Here is a 21,512-nt window from a genome sequence, read left to right as displayed (position 1 = left end):
AGGGTGTTACATGTCCGGACCGTACATGTCGTTAAAGGACACATGTAACATTCTAAAAATTTTAAAACTTTATTTAAAATTATATATATATTTAAAAAAAATTCAAAATAGTCTAAAAACTTTGAAAATCCTCATTTAAAATCCTAAACTCACGTCGACTGTCGCCTTTTTCTTTCGAAGAAGGTCCACCCGACTTCACCATCCCCCGACAATCAATAACCCTGTGAATCGCTACCAATCGACTCTTGTACCCCGCTGAACCTAAGGTGAAAATCACGATCTCATGCGATCCCGACGACCAATCAACGACAACTATGACTAGAACATGGCATGTGTCACTTAATGGAGAAAATTAATGACATTTATTACCCAGGAACCTAAAGTGGTAACGTTCATAACGTTAGGCACATGTATGATTAAAAAAAGTTTAGACACCTATTTAAAAAAATGATATAGTTTAGACACTTATTTTATAATTAAACCAAAAAGAAAGTAACTAAACTAAAAACTATTTGACTTGGGACCATACAAGTACCCCAAACCAAATCCACCTCTTCTTCCTTAACAAAAAAACCCCTTTAGACCCACATTCCACGTGTCACTCTGATAGAGCGAGTACCGTATTTTCCCCCTATCCTAATATATATATATATATCAACTTTCCCTTCATTAGGCGAAAAAAATGAAGAAGAAATGTATTTGTTCTTAAAAAAACCCCGACTCGGATAAAAGAAAACCCCAAAAATGGAACTAACCGATTCGAACGATTCAAAGCCCGATACTCGTTCACCTCTCGGCATCGATCTAAACGAGATCCCTTCTTCTTCATTCACCGAAACCCTACCCGAATCCGCCGAACCCGATTCGTTCTCCGTAGTTCGGGCTATACACGAGAATCCCGACCCGGCTCTAGGTGAGCCCGCCGGTGTCCCCATTGGGAACGAGAGGGAGCAGTGTGGTGCGTGTGGGTTGCCGGAAGCGATGGCCGGAGGAGGAAGAGTTGTGGTTTGTGACGGCTGTGAGCGAGGGTTTCATCTTGCATGCTCCGGGGCTTCCGGTTCGTTTTCCGCCGGGGAGGAGTGGGTTTGCGGAGTGTGCGTTGGCCGCGGAGTAAGGAGTAAGCGGTGGCCGCTTGGGTTTAAGGCCAAGAAACGTGTTCTTGATATCAATGCTTCCCCGCCGAGCGATGGGGACGGGGAAGGCGATGAGATGCAGGAGTTAACGAGGTAAAACTTAAATCTTAATATATTTAGAACGTGAGTTTTGGCTTTTTAGTTTTTAATTGACGCTTCGTAAGTCCTTTTATCCCGCATTAATGCTAACTGTGTAGTTATGACTTAGGAGTGTAGTATAATTGAAATGCTGTTCTTGGGGATGTTAGATATTGGATTGCTTGATTTAATAGTTCAAATATGTTTAATTTGTAGCTGGGTTAAGTTTGTTAGTCATTTTTTAAAAAGCAAATCTGAGCTAATTGGTTGAATATGATGAGGGTTAGTTGAAATGAATTGCATTTGACCGGAAGATTTTTTGCATTCATGATGTAGTGTATGTGAGGATGTTTAGGCAGGTTGTGTGCATGATTCTCATCATACATATTTTGATGGTACTTGATAGTTTTGAAGCTGATCAGTTAATGTAGTTGAACTGGTTGGATGTTGTAGATTTTACCACTGTTTTCAGCCTTTTGGTTGCTTGTGACTTTTTCCTGAAATTTGATTTTACTACTATTTTACTAATGAATTTTTCCTGAAATCTCGAAAGATTACTAGCCAATGCCTGATCACGGATGGAGAATATAGTTATTTTGTATTTTAACTAATGATTTAAGAGGACTAGTCCTCTTTCATGAATTGAAAATTCTAGGAATTGAAGTTGAATTAGTTGTCATTGCCCTCAAAACTGTGGTACTGCACTACTGCTGTTATGTTATCATTTTTTGTTCCTTGTTTAAATATTGTTTTCCATTCAATTTTAAGTTGCTGTTTTGGCATGTGAAGAGTTATGCTGCTCTCTATTTAGTTGATTTTGATCATGCAAAGATGTATCATTTATGCCATATTGTTGTAGCTTTAGGTTAGTGACCATGTTGGAATTGCCTTGTTAGCCGATGCCATAAATTCTTCATGCAGTTTTAGTTCACACGGTTGGAACTTAAAAAGTGTTACCAAAAGATAATATTTTCTCTTTCATTCAAAGCCTTCTTGCATATGAAGTTCTATATAATCCAAGCTTGTCGCAGCATTCTACTGCAATTAGTGTTTTTTTCCTTGACATGGTGTCCCAGTTGCCTTTACCTTATCTGTTTATTCCTTGAAATTGTGTCCTTGTTGTCTTTCTCTGTTTCTTCCTGAGGTGATCTAGTGCTGCCAACTTCACAGCCTGTATCACATTTATATTCTCTCAATGATATTGATGCTCAATAGTCTTTAACCCATTTATTCAAGAACTGTTATAATGGTGCTAACTTCCTTAATATGCCTTTTCATTTCTAGTAGATTGTTTCTTGGTTCATACTTCATATACTATGCGTTCATGTGAAAGTGTTATTATGCTCTTTGCTCCTTAGGAAGTCACATGTACTAGTTCTCATGTAATAGATGATTGAGGACACTCGAACACTAAATGGACGACTAACTGTTTCCAACATCAGTGTTTGTCTCCTGCTCATTTATCTGCTATTATGCAGTTCCTATTCTTTCATGAGTTTGGTACTTTTTTTCTTCTTTGATTCACCTTGTCTGTGTAACATTATTTATTTATTTTAATTTTTCAAGATCTATTAAATTTTAAGTTTTTATATATGATCGCTGGTTAACATACGTCTTGGTTCCAGACAGCACATGCGTGGTGACAATTCTTTTGTTGGCAAGGGGTTAGGCGCCCCCTTGACATATATGAATTCCTTGTTTTCGGATAATGGATTTGGCTCTCAAAAAGCTCCTAGGATTGTGACACATGCAGTTAAAATGGGTTTTGAAGATATAATGCATCGTATGCAAACTAGAGATAGAAGTTTTGATGATATAGATTTGGATTCTCCACTTAGGATGCTGAGGAATAGTAATAATACAGCCATTAGATTTCCAACTCGGAATCCGAGTGACGTATTTTTGCAGGCTCTTAGAGAATTTGTTTCAGAAAGACATGGGGTCCTGGAGGAAGGTTGGCGAGTGGAACTAAAACATTCAATGAGTGGCTGTGATCTATATGCAGTTTATTGTGCTCCTGATGGGAAAACATTTGGCTCAGTGGCTGAGGTTGCTTCTTATCTTGGGTTGGTGTCGAGCTACAACCCTATGGATGCTGAAATAAAACATGAGGGGGGTTCTCATCGGGAAAGATTGCATCTGCCAAGAAAAAGGAAGTCAACTAGGTTTAAAATTTCTGGTGGATTTCCTGAAAATAAGGGAAGTTTGATTAATGGATATTATAAGGAATTTCCATGTGATGGTCAAATTTTGGAAAAGCATGTCAATAAATCTTGCATTATGAAAATTACTGAAGCAATGCAAGATGATAAGAGTATCTCTGGATCTGAACAAATTAATGTAAGGAGACTTGTTAATTTTATTTATTCTTATTTGTATGTGGCTCATATCTTTTCTTTCAGATTGTCATGTTGTGTTTGTGAAATCTAAGTGTTCTAGATCGAGTGTACTGATTTTCTTCTTCTTCTTTATATCCCTACAGGATGGGCTTCCTGTGCAGTTTGAAGATTTTTTTGTTCTTACTCTGGGGGTTGTCGACACAAGACCTTCATATCATGATGCTAGTTTGATATTTCCTATAGGTTACAAGTCTTGTTGGCACGATAAGATCACTGGGTCCCTTTTTACATGTGAAGTTTTAGATGGTGGTGATTCTGGACCTATTTTCAAGATCAGAAGGTGTTCGTGCTCTGCATTGCCCCTTCCAATTGGGTCAACTGTCCTTTTTTTGCCCAAAATTGAACAAACTTCTAGTCATAATAATGAAGGTTATGCTAGTTATTTTAATAACAAGGAGTTCGACGATGATGACAGTATTCAAAGGATCCTTACAGATCCTTGCCCACCTATAGAAAATGATATCTTGACTTGTTTGAAAAGTAGTTTGAAGGAAACATACATTGTTCAGCGCATCGATGAATCCCAACATGAAGCAGGTTTAATGTGTGAAAAATCGGGAGATAAGTTAATAGATGAAATTGGTGAAATTTCAGTGGAAGATCATTCATTTTCTGATGCATGGAGAATAATATCTCAGAAATTTATTGATGCCTGCTCTGAGATAAGTAAAAGAAAAGGTGCTCTGAAGTTTTCCTGTAAGCATGCTGGAAAGGAAATTGGGTCATCATACTGGGATATGATGGATGGAAAGTATAAAGAGACACTTATTCCATTAGCTAAATTTTGTGGCTTCCCAGTCTCTCTCTCCCTTCCTTTTGAGTATCGGGCTAATGAGCTGGAGACTTGGACTGAGGAGCTGACAAAATGGCTGGAGCAGGGCAGATTTGGTCTGGATGCAGAATTTGTACAAGAAATCATCGAAGAGCTTCCTGGTGTCGAGGCCTGTTCCCGATATGAATCTTTGAGGAAAAGAAGTTCTTATTCAGGATCCTTAACAATCAGAAATGGTCACCTGAAAATTAAAACACCAGACGGTCTTGAATGTGATGGAGAAGAAGGATTGGATGGTTTATTTCGAAAGTCTAAAAAGCCTCGGTTGGTTGATGATCATGGTCTTCCTGCAGGAAAGCCATTGAGCTTGAGACTCCCCCCTGAACTTTTTGGTGACTTTCATCAGGTATTCATGTTTGTTTGTTGAGGAAATCAATATATATTCTATTTAGAGTAGAATTTCTTGTATGTGATCTTTCTTTTTTTCAATCTGTATATGAGGATCTTAATTATACTTTTTGTGCTTATATACTCAGGTGTGGGAGTTATTATGGCGCTTTGGTGAAGTAATGGGTTTGCAGGAAATTTTTTTAGCGAATGAACTCGAACAGGAGCTTATAAATCCCTGGTCTAATCACTCAAATTTCTTTCATAAATTTGGCTGTGAAAACCAAGGAACTGATGTCCTGAGTTTATCCAGAATTGACAGTATGTATGAAAAAAATGTATCACCAAGTGGTGATTCCTGTATGGCAAATTCTACTGAAAACCCACATCCATTTATACAGATGGAAACAGGAGAAATGATGGAAGCTGACCAGGCTAGGCTTGCACCTCTTAGCTACAGAAGATGCTTTGGTATGGCATTGACAAAGGTTCACAGTTCACTGCTAGCGGTGTTAATAAGTGAGCTGCAATCAAAGGTTGCTGCACTTGTTGATCCAAATTTTGATTCTGGTGAGTCCAAATCTAAAAGGGGGAGGAAGAAAGATTTAGATAGTACAGCTCCTTCCAAAAAGGTTAAGCTCAGTGTGCTCCCAATTAATGAATTGACCTGGCCTGAGTTAGCTAGAAGATACATGCTGTCTTTCTTATCTATGGATGGAAATCTCGACTCAGCAGAGATCACTGCCCGTGAGAGTGCTAAAGTGTTTCGTTGCTTACAAGGTGATGGTGGGGTGCTTTGCGGTTCACTTACTGGGGTGGCTGGGATGGAAGCAGATGCACTTGTAAGTTTGGTTATAGTTATTATTTTTTCTATAAACCCTTATTTTAGGGATATTGCTGAGTCAAAATGGTGAAAATATTTTAAAGTTTAGAAAATCTTTCATAAGGAAATGTCGTATGTCTGCATCTTCTCACTTTTCTGGGCTTTTGCTTCTGTGGTGCAGCTTTTGTTTAAATATTCAAGTGTTTTTGCCCCTTGAGCATATATGATCAAATAATATAGATGTGTTGAATCCTATTCACTGGTGGAAGTGTATGCAGGGAATTAGTTCTTGGTTCTAGTTAATTTTGTGTCTCGTACTGATCACTGCATTCATGGGTTCAGAATATGATAATTTTGTTGACTCAAAATGGTGAAAAAAAGTTTAGAAAAGCTTTCATAAGGAATTGTTGTATATGTTCATCTTAGCACTTTTCTTGGTGTTTGCTTCTGTGGTGCAGCTTTTGTTTTAATGTTCAAGTGTTTTTACCCCTTGAGCATATATGACCAATTAATATAGATGTGTTGAAGCTTAATTTGTTGGTGGAGGTGTATGCAGGAAATTAGTTCTTGGTTCTAGTTAATTTTATGTTTTGTACTGATCATTGCATTCATGGGTTCAGAAAAGATAATTTCTTTAACTATCGATTAACTGTTTTGAACTTCAGTTGCTTGCAGAGGCTACAAAGAAAATTTTTGGTTCTTTGAACAGACAAAGTGATGTTCTGACTGTAGAAGATGAAGGGGCTGGTCAAAATGTTGCTTGTGAAAAGAACTTTGTTAATGGTGGTGATATTCCAGAGTGGGCAAAGTTGCTGGAACCCGTCAAAAAGCTGCCAACAAATGTTGGAACCAGAATCAGGAAGTGTGTTTATGAAGCTTTGGAAAAAGATCCTCCAGAGTGGGCCAGGGAAAAATTGCGACATTCAATCAGTAAGGAAGTTTATAAGGGCAATGCATCAGGACCAACAAAGGTAAAGCTCTTTGCATTTTTATTGAAAGCCAGTTGTATCGTGTGGGTTGGGTTGGGTTGGTTACATAGGCCTAAATGCTGCTGGAGAGTGGAGACAGAACAGACCACTTCACATTTTTATGTGGTTTATATATATAAGCTTTTCTGGTGCAGGACAGCAGGAGTCTGTGCCATATTTATTGATTGTGTTGTACTGCAATGTTTTGTGCCTTTATATCTTAGGAATTTCATATTTTGAGTTTTGACTGTTCTAACCTGCTCTTTATCCCTGCACTTTCAAATATAATGAACTTTCACCTTGTTTGGATCAAGGGGAGGGAAGGGAAAGTAAAGAAAGGAAGGGAAGGGGAACTTTCTCCTCAGTTGGATAAAGCTTTAGTTAGAATAAAGGGAGTGATAAATACCTCTGACATACCCTTAAATCTCTTCATTTGTCTATCTATTTTATTGTGTATTTCGGTTTTCATTAGAAGTGAATGAAATTTAAGTAGAAGTATTGTTAGTGTTGAGGTTGAGTGTTATGGAATGCTAAAAAAAGAAATCACACAATCTTTGAGCTTACACGTTCTCTCTTTGAATTGATTGTTAAATTTTTTGTCTTTCTATATTATACTTGTCGTGTTTCCCTTTTCTACTTGTTCTTTCTTTTAGAGTTTGCTATATGTAGTAGCAAACATGTTTCTGAAGAACTCTATTTTTTCATTGAACACAGAAAGCTGTTCTTTCGGTGCTAGCAGATGTTCAGAATGAATGTTCGACACAAAAATCTGACAAAGAAACTAGTAAAAAAAAGATTGTCTTAACTGTATCTGATGTTATCATGAAACAATGTCGCATCATATTACGTCGTGCTGCTGCTGCTGATGATTCAAAGGTCTTCTGCAACTTGTTGGGAAGAAAGCTAATGAATTCCAGTGATAATGATGATGAGGGGCTCCTTGGACCTCCTGCCATGGTGTCCCGTCCTCTAGATTTTAGGACTATTGATTTGAGATTGGCAGTCGGAGCCTATGGTGGATCACATGAAACTTTTCTTGAGGATGTTCGTGAGGTCTGTGTGTTTTATTTATCCCTTATTGCTTCATTTTTTTCTGTTGTTACTTCTCCAAATCTTTTGTTTCTTCTGAGTTGACCTTGCACGGTTTTTGATGCAAATAGCTTTCCTTTTTCCTTCTGACTTTTTCTTTTGATAGATCCTATGTCACTTGTTTATTCAGCAGCATTTTATGATGCTATGATTAGTCAAAGATTGAAGGTTTTAGACTTTTGTGCATGAATGAATATAGGTTAAATATATTTGCATGAGTGAAAATCTCTTAACTGTGGCTTTTGAGTTTATTTTCTGCATTTTCCCATGGGTTTATATGTTGGGAATGAAGTATAAACCTTAGGAATTTAGGACGCTTAACTATTGTTTTCACAATGCTGTGGACTGTAGTTGCTTGCTCTTGTGCCTGGTTTGTCTTTTCTTTTGATTGTAAGCCTTAATTTTGCTTGAGTCATAGTTTCAATGCTTTGATGCATGCCACTGTTGTTGCTGTTATCTGTTTTTTTTTTGTTTTGTTGCGGGGGGGGGGGCTTTATCACTAAGATTATCCTTGTGGTTCTCTTGGTTTCAGCATATTTCTTCTGAACTTTTAATCCAGGTGTTATGTACATCTTTAGATATTGGCTGCCTTTCTCAGTTTTGTACTGTGCAGATGTAATACTCCAACTGATTGCTGTTTCTTTTGCTTGGCAGTTATGGAGTGATGTTCGTTCTGCTTTTACCGATCAGCCTGATTTAGTTGACTCGGTTGAGTCTCTATCCCAAAACTTTGAGTCCTTGTATGAAGAAGAGGTTCGTTAGTTCCTTTCTTTTTCATACTATTTCTTTTGAAGTAAATTTCTTTTATGATTAATTGGTCAGTAAGTGCCTAATTTTTTTTACTATGACTTATGCACCACTCACAGATGAAACTTTTATAAATGATGATGGTGTACCATTATTTTCTTCATTTTTGTGGATTAACATTGTGTTCTTAGTGAGATCCTTTTAAATTGAACTTAAAAGTAAATCCTTCTTCCAATTTACTCACATGTATAAGATAAAACTATGTCAAACATATTATTCTTAATTTTGAAGGCTGGCAATAAGATTATGCTCATATTAGCACAATAAACATATGATTGGGATGTCTGTCAGTTACACTAACAGTTCCATTCAAATGAGTATGGTCCAGAGACATTGTGCTCTGTGGTTGTATTCTCATGTTTTGTCTGACTTGCATAAAAGGGTTGTTCAAACCAGGTGTTCAGGAATTTGATACCTAGTAGGACATGATCTTGAAGAATTATCGCTAAATTTATCATCATCTATATTCTTAAAACAAATGAAGATTTGAAGTATTCTTGTTCGTTTACTTCATGAGTTAGTTAACAACTGCCATTTGGTGCCTGAAATCAATTATAAATGATTTTCCATGTATTCTAGTTCTTTGTGCCCATTCCTCCATTCATTTTGCTTGTTTTGCATCTCGACCCAGTTTTGGTGGTATATTAATTATTTATTGTTGTAGGTACTTGTCCTAGTTCAGAAATTTGCAGAATATGCTAAATTGGATTGCTTGAATGCTGAGACGAAGAAGGAAATAAATAACATACTTGTTTCAACAAGTGATATCCCTAAAGCGCCTTGGGACGAGGGCGTTTGCAAAGTATGTGGTATTGACAAAGATGATGATAGTGTTCTTTTGTGCGACACTTGTGATGCTGAGTATCATACATATTGCTTGAATCCTCCACTGGCAAGGATTCCTGAAGGGAACTGGTATTGCCCTGCCTGTGTTGGCATGCGTATGGTTCAAGATGCATTGCAACCTTCGCATGTTATCATCCGAAGGAGAAGTAAAAAGTATCAAGGAGAGGTTACCCGTGGTTACTTGGAAGCACTTGCACATTTAGCAGCTATGATGGAAGAAAAAGAGTACTGGCAGCTTAGTGTGGACGAGGTTTGTCTATGAACTTTGCTTGGTATGCATATTTTTGTCGTGTTCTTTGGTTAACCTTTCTTTCTTAGTATTGCATGTGAAAATGTTGTGTTGATTCTTTTGATTCTGTTTACTGTATTGTTTTTCTTTTGCTATAATTCATGATAAAAGAACAGCTATCGTATTCTTGCTAGTTGTACATATCTTGAATGGAAATGCATTTATGGTGGTTAGTTTAGATATAATTGTTGTAATGGTGAATTGGTGATATATTGCATTCCTTGCACCCTCTGAAATCACTTATCAATGACATTTATCATTGCATTGTTAGTGTAAACTCATGATGCATGCTTTCGTCTTCTTTTTCTTGGTCTGTTACTTGGAATTTGGCCCCTACTTTTGTTTAGGCTTGGAATTGACTTAAAACTGCCATCATATCCTGCATTTCACTACTATTTGTATCTTTTAGTTCTGTTCCTTAGTGAAAGAAGTTACTTTTGTGCATTTATGTATTAATAACATCAAATCCTTGCATCTCCTTACTAGATCATGTTAATGTCAGCCATAATTTTTTATAGGTGAAATAGAGTATAGGAAAAGGAAATTGTTATCATGTGAATATGGGAAGATGCTTCGGCAACAAAAAGAAATTGATGGCGAGCAATTGATTGTGTCTTTTATTGTTTGAGGGTTAAGAATTGCTATGTCATAAACAAAATGGTTCTTTCAGAAATGATTCTCTGGTTAATTAATTTACATTTTTCTGTCTTTTATAACTAAAGGTCATTGTATTGATGGCAAATGGCTTCAATGATGTAGGAAAGGAGGATGTCATATGCCAACATAAGTTTTTGGTTCTTTCAAATTATGCACACTGGTCTTGAGCTCTCTGTTTATTTCATAAATTAAAGACATTTATATTCTGGTGCAGAGAACCTTCTTGCTCAAGTTTTTGTGTGATGAATTACTTAACTCTGCACTTATCCGTCAACATCTTGAACGTTGTGCTGAAACAACATTTGAGTTGCATCAGAAATTACGTACTGCGTATGCAGAATGGAAAAATCTTAAATCTAAGGAAGACTTCGTTGCTGCCAGAGCTGCAAAATTTGATACAAGCGTGATTAATGCAAATGGAGATGGTGTAACGGATGGTGGTGATCGGCTTCCATCAGCTAGTGAGGAGGGTGGTGCTGACCTTAATGGTTCAAATAAATATGAATCCGGTACTCATATGGAGAAAAGTTTTACCAGTAACGGTCAATGCGTCAATCCAATGGATACCGAGGCTCGGTTAAAGGGTGAACAAGCCATTGTGGATGTGAGCGAAGTATTGTCTGAAAAAAGTGATAAATCCTCTAGAACAAGTGAGTTGCCTGTATCAAATCCTTTGGCCCAAGAAATTGATGACTCAAGGAAAGAAACAGATTTCCATGGTAAGTTGGAAGAGTCTAAGGGAACGGATTTGGTTTCTCCATCATCTCCTTCAGATTGTAATGGACAGTGCCATTCATCTGATGCGACAAGCCTGCATGCTGCAAAGCAAGTTTCCTCTGTTGCTGAGAACGAGTCACAATCTCACCATCTTGAGCTGAACACTATCAAGAGCGATATTAAACATCAGCAGGACTTAATTACAAGCTTGGAATCACAACTTATAAAGTTATCTATTCGGAAGGAGTTTTTGGGAAGTGATTCTTCTGGCAGACTGTACTGGATTTCAGCCATGCCAGGTGGATATCCTCAAATTATTGTTGATGGAAGTTTGGTATTGCATAAGAGGAGAAATTTTCTGGGCAATGAGGCACAGAGGCACAGCACTTCGGTTAACTTGAATTTTACCTCTGCCACTAGAGATACTAGTATTAAAGCACAGGGTTCAAAGGCATCCTGTCCATTTGTGTATAATGCTAAAGATGCAATTTCGGTTGGTCCATCATGGGTTACATATCAGTCAGATCCAGAGATTGAAAGACTCATTAATTGGTTGAATGATAATGACCCAAAAGAAAAAGAGCTGAAAGAGGCTATTTGCCAAAAGCTAAAATTCCAGAATTACCAAAAAATGAGAAAAGAAGTTCAAGATGAGTGCCAAGCCGCATTTTCATTGTCTAATATTTCTGATAAAGCTTCGGTTCCTAGTTTTCTTGTTACCAAGGCTGCAATGTCGCTGGAGAAGAAGTATGGTCCCTGTCTTGAGTCAGAAATAACTGAATCTGTGAAGAAGCATGGAAAAAAAGCAGAAGTGATTATTGAAGATAAAGTGTACAGGTGTAAATGCTTGGAGCCTGTTTGGCCCTCCAGAAATCATTGCATCTCCTGCCACAAAACATTTTTAACTGATGTTGATTTCAAAGATCATAATGATGGCAAATGCACTCTGGACCCTCCTGCTAATGACAAGGGTAAGTCAGTCAGTGATTCTGTAAAAGGAAAAGGGGATATGAAATCTGATGCTAACCGGGTAGGTTGTACTGTTGACATGGAAATTGATGAAAATTCCAAAGGTGGGCATTCGGAGATGAGTTCAAGGTTGACCAAATTTCAAACTGATGGAGTAGTTTGCCCTTATGACTTTGAAGAGATCAGTACCAAATTTGTGACTAGAGATTCTAATAAAGAATTGGTGCAGGAAATTGGTCTTATCAGTTCAGATGGGGTTCCGTCATTTGTCTCATCTGTTCCACATTTTGTTGGTGACCCTTCCCTATTGATTGTTCTTCCACACCAAGAAATAGAGGGTTTAGGGGATGAGGTGAAGGCTGCTAAGAGGCCTGGTTTATCACTAGGAAACTGGAGTGTGGGCAATGGAGTCAAAGAAGGCTTTTCTGACGGTTCTTTCAAAAGGTCTGCTGCAAATGATATTAAAGCGCAAAAAAACAGAAGACCAGCTTTGAGATGTTCGGAACAAAGGGATAGAATCTCTCTTGCAGGTAAGTATTCTCCTGAACTGGGTAAAGGTCGCTGCTGTGTGGTTCCCCAATCTTCGTTAAGGCCCGTAGTTGGTAAGATTTCACAGCTTTTGCGGCAACTAAAGATAAATTTACTTGATATGGATGCTGCACTCTCTGAAGAAGCTTTGAGACCGTCAAAGGCATGCATGGAAAGGAGATGGGCTTGGCGTTCATTTGTTAAGTCGGCAGAAACAATATATGAGGTTTGTCTCAACCCCTGTGGGTTTTCTTATACCAATTATTATTTTTGTAAATTGTAAATATAATTCATCATCACTGGCCTCATTTTGCGTATCTTAAAGTATGAGCACTAACTAATTCTTTCATGATTCCCATGGAGCATCTTGTATTTGATTGGGCTTGCTTACTGCAGGTTGTGATTAGCTTTTATCTGATGTAATGTTAGTTTTCTCTCAATTGACATTTTCATTTTGCTATTTCTAGATAATCTAGTCGTGGCCCATTAATTTCACGATGCATGTCCTGAATAAATAGTTCCTTAGATTAGTCTTTTGCTTTGAAATTCTGTTTCATTTCTTAACTTCTATTTGGTAGAATCGGATATAATATTCTCGTCTTTTCAGATGGTCCAAGCAACAATTGCATTTGAGGACATGATTAAGACTGAGTACTTGAGGAACGAGTGGTGGTATTGGTCATCTCTATCTGCAGCTGCAAAAGTTTCCACCATGTCTTCTCTTGCCCTACGTATATACTCCCTTGATGCCATTATTGTTTATGAAAAGTCATCCGAGTTCCTTTTAATTGACCATTTGAAGCCCAGCAGCATCCCAGGTCCAAAGCTGCTCTCCAACTCGGATTTGCCAGAGAAGTCCAAAGTGAGCCGGAAGACTGGTAAGAAAAGGAAGGAACCAGAAGGCTGATCTTTTTGGAATGGGAGTTTCAAATCCGAAAAGATCTTATTTCAATTAAACATGATCCCTGTGGCAAGGGAAACTGGTAGCAAGAATACGTCAACAAAGATATCAGTCCTAGAATCAGAACCCAAATGTTGGGTTGTGTTGGTTCAGGTTTGATCCGACTGTCTGGACCTTAGTTTTCTGGTGTCAACGCCCCATGTATATATTGATAAGTCTAACATGCTAACTTGGATGCTTTGATTCGGAACCCGAATTCATGGAAGTGCCTATGGTGCTGGAAGTTCCAGAGGACCAATTGACAAGTGAGAATATGCATCCAATTTTGGACTGATTTCTGATGCATCTTTCCGGCTTCTTTCTTGGAAAGCAGAAGGGCAATATGGGAGAAAGAGAGATTATATACTTTTACAACATGAATTAGTGTATAAAGAAAAAAAATGGTTGAAGTAGAGCAGGTGTAGACGACATTTCATTTTTTTATACATCTCTCTCTTTCTTGCTCTCTGTTACCCTTTTGTTATTTTTATCTGGTATTCCATGCACCAGAGTTCCTTTGAAGAATGAAATGTTCACGCCTTTTCTTTCTATGTCCAGTTTGTTCTTATATGTTTTGAGCTTTATAAAGCTGGCACAGTTTCTGGTTGACAGCCGTTGGTGCTATTTGCATATTGCCCCGATCATCATATCGTACTTCTAAAAGCTGTACATTATTGGCCAACTGTTTCCATCGAATTTTGATGCCTTATCTGCTTGCTAAACACCCTGAAATAAGGTTTGTGTTATGAAAGCCGCTTTCATAGCCTTTTCCGTGTAGGAACATCGGTGGATCATGGAGTTAAATACTTGTAGGAAACATTGATAGTCCACCTTGGAGCACAGAGACAGGTAATTTCAGGTTCCACCCTGTTTCATTTTGTTCAAACTTAAAATAATTTGAACTTCAATTGATGTAACCTCCGCTACTATCCTAGTTAACATCTTCCTTTTTGTTCCTCTTAGCTCTTTCGTTCTTCGCTGCTTTTTGGGGTTAAAGAAGGGACGGGGTATTTGGTTGTTTCTGCTGGGTTTCGTCTGGTATAATTCGGCCTTCAAACCTAATTTTAAGGGTTGCTAATGCATCTGTGGGGTAAATTTCAATACTCCCCCTTTTCGGATTCGGAGCTGATAAGCACGATAACATGATATTCATAGAGGTCTGTGGTGTTTCATTACTCTGAGCAATGTAGAATGTGATTTCCCCGTTTCACCTTGATCTATATCTATATCTGTTTGATCTTGTAGATTCAAAACGGATCGAGGGCGCTATCTGAAGCAGTCGGCATCGTCAAGCCACCCGTTACTGCAACAACCAATAGTTTTCTAATTGATGTTTAAACAACTTAGAAATCATATTCTACAAGTTTTCTTCTTCAAATGCTTGTGATTCACATGGTTAATAACCTGTGTTATTACGATACAGACAAATCATCCATTATTGTGGGTGACATATAGGGATGGGTTTCGGATGAAGGTTTATTTTCGGATAGGATCAAATCCATTCAAAACTCAATCTGGAACAACTCATGCCCATCCGTCGTAACAACAACCCACGAAACATATTGTGGTGGGATCCAATCCAAAAGGTGTCAGCTATTTTCTCTTTTCGTTTGATTTGCTGAAAAGGATTATTATTAGAGAAATAATCTGTTTCATAGTTGCATTCTCGTGTTTTGTTTGTCATCATTTTTCTCTAACAGCACCAAAATTTATTACTAATGGTAACATTTTTTTTTTGTTAAGATGGTATGGATGATATTTCTAGGGATGATAATTTAAGTTGAATATGACGGTTCCGACTTGATTCGATAGAATCAGATTTTTTTTTAAAGAAATTGAATCGGGCAGGGTCGGGTCAAATTTTTGAAGGGGTGAGGTTGGATCGGGTTGGGCTTGGGTGGAGGGTAAAAGTTTTTCGATTCGATCTAAGGATAATAGTATAATTTCTTAAAAAATATTTTGCTTTTAATTTAGTCCTTATTTTATACTGGATGGGTCAAATCGGATTATATTTATATTTTAAAATTTTGGGTCAGGTCGAAGTCGGGTGGAGGGTATATTTTTCGGTCTAGGTTAGATGAAGGATATAAATTTTTTTGACCGGATAGGATTTGAGTAGAGAATACATATTTTCGGGTAGAGTCGGGTTATAAAAAACTTGACCCTAATTTGACTTTTCCCATCCCTAGTTGTTTCCTTCAAATTCTCGAGTATTTAACAATTCTTGGTGTTTTGAACAAGATTATCTTTGAAATAATGAGTTCTTTTCATATAGACCACTCTCATTTTTTAAATCGTTTTTACTTAAAATTATATACAACAATAATATATAACTATTTTGATTTAATAAAATATTATTAAGCTTATGTAATTAAAATTATTTATTTTACATTCTTAATATTCAATATATTAAATGTTTATAATTTTATCAGGTGAAAGAATTTAATATAATTTTATAAGGTGTAATAATGGAGCTATTTTAAAATGATTTTTTTTTTGCATAATTGAATTAGTTTAAATCTATTTCTATTTCTTTTGTTTCTTTATTGTGGTTTCATTTCTTTATAATTATTACAAAATAATATGATCATATAAAATAAAAAGTTAAAAGATATATAAGCTTTTATTTTATTTTGAATATTTATTGTATATGTATTTGATTTAAATTTTAGTTTTGATATGTATTTATATTTTAGAATTAGTTTTTATAAAAGATTCTCTATATTATATTTGTTTTATGTTTTTTTATTAATTGGATCGGATTAAAACTCGTTAAATATGAATAAAATGACAATCCCTAACAACCTTATTTATGTGAGTAAACTATATATTTAGTACTTAAACTATCAATTTTAGTCCATTTTAATACCTAAATTTTTAATTTTTTTAAATCATACCTAACGTTTAGTTTTGGTTTTGTTTTAATACCCACCGTTAAAAACTAATTCTTTTACTAAAATGAAACAAAAACTATCAATTTTGTAAATTAAAACTATCAATTTTGGTATGTTTTAGTGCCTAAACTTTTAATTTTTTTAAATTTTGAATAGGGATACTAAAATGAAACAAAAACTAAACTTTAAATATTTTTTAAAAAAATTAAAAGTTTAGATACTAAAACGAATTAAAACTAGCCAAAATTGATAGTTTAAATATAAAACAAATACATAATGACCCTATTTCTGTTACCAGGCAGTTAAATTTCCTCACTTCTTTTATTTTTATTTCCTTTTCTTTTCTGCAAAGAATCCGAGTTGCGAACTCAGTCTCTCAGTCCACTGTTTACCGGCGGCGATTTTCAAACCATGGAATCGTTCACGAGTCCAACTGTAACTCAGCGCGATCAGATATTGGTTGAGCAACAGGTCTTCAGCATATTCAAAACGTTCTACGACATGCCTCCCAGTTCCCAATCCTTCATGTAAATCCCTAAATCCCTTATGTTTAGCAAATTTCGTCTTATTTGGGGTTTATATTCGACTTGGTTTGATAGGTTGGAGCTTCAACGAGAAAATCATGTGGAGTACTTGACGAATGGATTAAAACAACTCGGGCCGTCTTTCTGCGTATTAGATGCCAAGTAAAAAAATAGATTTTTTAATCACTGCTTTAATTAATTAAAATCAGAACACTTTTCTTCTTCTTTTTTCTTGAAAAAAATTGATCATTTAATTTGCAGTCGCCCTTGGATTTGCTATTGGATACTTCATTCGATTGCTTTAACGGACGAGTTTGTAGATCCTGAATTGGAAGATAATACTATTGATTTTCTTAGCCGTTGTCAGGTAGTAAAGTTTATGAAATTTTGAATTATACCTATATATGCGATTATATCAATTCGAATGGAACATCGTTTTATGTGAAATAATCACTTTAGCAATTTTTTTAAAATTTGGTTGGAAGAATGATTGATGTTACTGAGTTAGTAGGATATGGCCTTTGAACACGGCACAGATATTCACTATGATCCACATGACTGATCTCAATGAATTGGGATATGCTTAGTATGTTGTCGTTATTAGTTGGAAGAGTAAAGCTAGTATTACAAGAGTGTAGATGATTGCATTTATTCTGCGTTACGGTTTCATTGATTTATTTCTATTTCGATATGGTACCGCATAGTACTTTTCTTGGTTTGATATATGGTCTCGCCTTAATGGGGAGAAATGCATTATTTAAGGTAAGTTTTGTGCTTATGTACATTGATTGATTTGCCCTTGTGCTTGTTCTCTACTCCATGTTTTACAAGCTTAGAGCTTTGTGCTCGAGCCCCATTGAGCAGACCTAGGGGTGTGGCTCCAAGTCTTCATTTTTTAAAGTACCCATATCCTACGTTCATTTCTGACACATGGGTATGAGAATATGACCTATAGTGGTCCTCCAAAAATAACTTGACCATACCCGTTTAGGCAATACCCGTATGAGTTATGACATTATCCAACACTCACACCTGAGTCTAAGTAAAACATAGCCAGCTAGCTTTGGTGCTTGATCACCATCTGCATTCAGTTTCTATCTTTTTTCATTTTTTTCCGAATGATTTTCTGATACTCCTTTGCATATTTGTTCTTATTTCTGACAGGATCCTAATGGTGGTTATGGTGGTGGACCTGGACAGGCAAGTAAATTTAGGATATTATCATTGTGTTTTTATTGAAAGGGATATTATCATTGTTAAACTCTAACCTTACCATCTTCCTATATGTTAACAGTAACAAAATGGTGGTGACCTATGTTTGATTGATTCTTATTTATATGAAACATTCTATTTTATTTTGTTTGGGTTTCCTCTTATTTCCTTTGAAGCTGTACCGATTTTGATTGTATATGAGAAAACTGATCAAATTTTTAATTTATTTTTCCAGCTGCCTCATCTTGCAACAACATATGCTGCAGTCAATTCACTTGTTACTTTGGGTGGTGACAAAGCGTTGTCATCAATTAATAGGTTGTCTATTCAACAATTGAATTTGAAGTTTTTATTGAAAGTTATTTAACAGAAATTTACAATTTCCTTCAGAGAAAAACTATACTCGTTTATGCGGCAAATGAAAGATGCAAGTGGGGGATTCAGGTTAGACACATTTGTGAATCTTTTCTCAAGTTCGAAACCACCTTCTAACAGATTTCTTGTAATTTACTTTTTTCTTTGAAGTTGCTTTGCTAAGAATGACTTTGTATTTGGAGGTTAATATGTTCTTTATAGTTGAATCTGCTTACATTTAAGTATATGACATCAAGTTCTTGCTATGAGGAAAATGCAACTCTTTCCTATATTTTTCCTCAAAACAAGTGTCTAGATTGCAATTTTAAGCATTCTTGATCATTTCTTTTGCAGAATGCATGATGGTGGAGAAATTGATGTTCGGGCATGTTATACAGCCATCTCAGTAAGTGTGCAATGATGCTGAAAATTTAATATTATCACTGTTCTGTTTGGGAAAATCCACTATTTATCATATATCTATTGTTCAGTTTGGGTTGCATATATGTTATCAGTTTCTGTTTATAAATTATATGCCACTGTTTTCAAGGTTATTCTGCCTTTGAGATAAGCCAGCCATCTTTTCTTGACCAGGTTGCAAGTCTGCTGAATATTTTGGATGATGAACTTGTTCAAAATGTTGGAAATTACATCTTAAGGTCAGTATCTGGCTTTCACTTTGCTTTGAGGTAGTTATTTAAGGCAGCTAATTTGTATTCCCTACTTTTCGTCTTAAATTTGTTTTAGGTTTAATTGTTATCCATGTCTGTTTTCTAAGTTTTCTTGCTGCTATAAAGAGCATTTATTGGATGTGGCGTGCATAAAAATTGTTAAACCCTCATCTTAGGTGCTTCAAGGTTGGAAGCTATTCCTCGTTCTCCAGTACCACTGTTTTATCTGAACATGTCGGGAAAGAATCAGTGAGTTGTGGTCTTAAAATCTTTAAGAATGCACCGAGAGAACAGAACCTTGATGCATTTTTATTATGTTTGTAAAGTGTTGGACTCTTTGTTTCAGTGACGGGGTCCATCCCTCACAACCTCAAGTACCAAAAAGAAAAAGAAAGCCCTTAGTGTCCCTATTAGTACACCGTCAATGTTGTCGCTGGACTTTATCTTCTGCATATATATTAAATAATATCATGCAATGCATTGGCCTTTGTTTGAATGCATATTCTTAATGTTTATGTGAGCTGTGTGTCTTGATTCCTATTGTCTAATCCTTGTGACTGAAGTAGTTTTTTTTTTCTTTCTTTTGAAGTTGCCAGACTTATGAAGGTGGCATTTCCGGGGAACCTGGTTCTGAAGCTCATGGGGGGTATGTTCTGCTCTCTTCTCACCTGTTCTCTTAAATTATAAATTCCATACCTTTCCTTGAAATTTGATTCTTTGTTTACTTCTTCATGGATACCATTTTACATGTTGCTTTGTAATTGTCAGTCTCCCGTATGAGAAGACCTCCTAAAGTTCTGTTAATTTCTTTGTCAGGTACACCTTTTGTGGGTTGGCTACAATGATTCTAATCAATGAGGTCAATCGTCTGGATTTGTCTAGCTTAATTGTAAGACCATGTCACTGTATTTCCTTAAGTTAATTACCTTTCTTCAAACAAACAATGATAACATTTTCCTGTGTAGGATTGGGTGGTTTTTCGACAAGGAGTAGAGGGTGGATTTCAGGGAAGAACTAACAAACTGGTTGATGGTTGTTACTCCTTCTGGCAGGTGACATTCTATTTTTATTAGATCTCATTCAGGTTTTGAACTAGTTGAAATAAATATAACCGAGGGAATTGACCAGGGAGGAATATTTGCGTTAATAAAAAGATTAAATTCTACTAAAGGAGAAAGATCAATACCATTGGGAGATGGAGAAGATAGTACCGCATCATCAGATGCTACAGAAGAAAGTTCGAACAAGGATTTATCTCAAGGTGGCAGCCATTCCGAGAAAGGAGGTGTGCTTCACTTTTTCCTGTATTCCTTGCAATTCATGAAATCTGTATTTTAATATCGTTTTTTATTCATCTATATTTGGCAGATCACCATGATACTTCGTCCCGAGTTAATGTTGACGATATCAGTCATAATTCTAGTAAGGGGCATGCAAAAGTGGATCCTCTTTTTAACAGCTTGGCCTTGCAGCAATACATTCTTTTATGCTCACAGGTTCGTTGTTCAAACATAATTTGATTCAATTAAGGTTTCTAAGTGGTGGTCAAAATATGTCATTAGTTCTTGTATTTTGGAGAACTTTGAGATTTAGTCCCTTTACTTAAAAAGGTAAAACTGAAATCCTCTTATTTTTTTCATTTAAAAATTCCAGTCCAATCGTCGACATCGTTAGTATTTTTGTAAAAAAATTGCGTTATGATATCCTGTTTGTAATGATTTCCTTCCAAAGTTGGTATATTTACACTGAGTTTGTAAAAATTTTGTCAACGATTGGACTATGATTTTTGGATTAAAAAAGTAAACAAATTTAATGTTAACTCTTCAAGTGCAGGGACTAAATCCGAAACTTCATTGAAGGACTTTATGGCATATTTTCCCCCTTTCTAATTTATCAAAACTCACGTCCTTGGACATGGAATCAACTTGCTGTTGTGAAATCAGGACCTGAATGGTGGACTGAGAGACAAACCCGGTAAGTCTAGAGACCATTACCACACATGTTACTGTTTAAGCGGCCTTTCTGTGTGTCAACGTAGCTGGTCTGAAGACGAGGATGCTCCGCCGTTGCCTCGTGCCGTGTTAGGTCCGTATTCGAATCTCCTGGAACCAATCCACCCCCTCTATAATGTTGTATTAGATCGCTACCAGGAAGCACATGAGTTCTTCACGGGGTCCTAAGCATGTTGTCCGGGATTTGCGGGTTCGGAATGTATGATAGATTCTGACCAACTTACAGCATGTAATCGAAAGTCGACCAATGCTTTACCGAACACCCAGAAATTAACAGAGGCATTGGCATCGGCATCGAGATCGATTCCTCTGATGTTTAGGGTTCTAAAGAATCCGGTGAACCAGGACTTTGGATTATGTGTAGCAAAATCATGGATGCAATGCAATTGTATTTGAATTCCTATAAATATAGGCTTCAATTTAGCATTGCTGTAAAATGTATG

The 21,512-nt window shown here is 36.4% G+C and overlaps 2 protein-coding genes across 2 annotated transcripts; both read left to right on the top strand.

Moving 5' to 3' along the window:
* The first annotated feature begins 692 nt into the window (after window positions 1-692).
* LOC120212899 (methyl-CpG-binding domain-containing protein 9-like) lies at window positions 693-13,794 on the top strand. The gene is made up of 10 exons (XM_039211086.1): window positions 693-1,226; window positions 2,837-3,551; window positions 3,694-4,788; window positions 4,919-5,611; window positions 6,258-6,563; window positions 7,275-7,613; window positions 8,304-8,402; window positions 9,121-9,552; window positions 10,463-12,688; window positions 13,070-13,794. Exons 1-10 carry the CDS (start codon window positions 745-747, stop codon window positions 13,367-13,369), a joined length of 6,687 nt encoding a protein of 2,228 aa, XP_039067017.1. The 5' UTR covers window positions 693-744; the 3' UTR covers window positions 13,370-13,794.
* A 2,822-nt stretch (window positions 13,795-16,616) lies between these two features.
* On the top strand, window positions 16,617-21,512 carry LOC120212900 (protein farnesyltransferase subunit beta-like). The gene is made up of 14 exons (XM_039211087.1): window positions 16,617-16,823; window positions 16,896-16,982; window positions 17,082-17,187; window positions 17,985-18,020; window positions 18,268-18,350; window positions 18,423-18,476; window positions 18,741-18,792; window positions 18,981-19,045; window positions 19,647-19,703; window positions 19,874-19,946; window positions 20,023-20,109; window positions 20,186-20,342; window positions 20,426-20,553; window positions 21,001-21,512. Exons 1-14 carry the CDS (start codon window positions 16,708-16,710, stop codon window positions 21,235-21,237), a joined length of 1,338 nt encoding a protein of 445 aa, XP_039067018.1. The 5' UTR covers window positions 16,617-16,707; the 3' UTR covers window positions 21,238-21,512.

Source organism: Hibiscus syriacus, unplaced genomic scaffold, assembly GCF_006381635.1.
Source record: "Hibiscus syriacus cultivar Baekdansim isolate YM2019G1 unplaced genomic scaffold, ASM638163v2 tig00110017_pilon, whole genome shotgun sequence".
NCBI classification, from domain to species: domain Eukaryota; kingdom Viridiplantae; phylum Streptophyta; class Magnoliopsida; order Malvales; family Malvaceae; genus Hibiscus; species Hibiscus syriacus.
The sequence above is the reverse complement of the archived record's forward strand: the minus strand, read 5'-3'. Positions and strand labels throughout refer to the sequence as shown.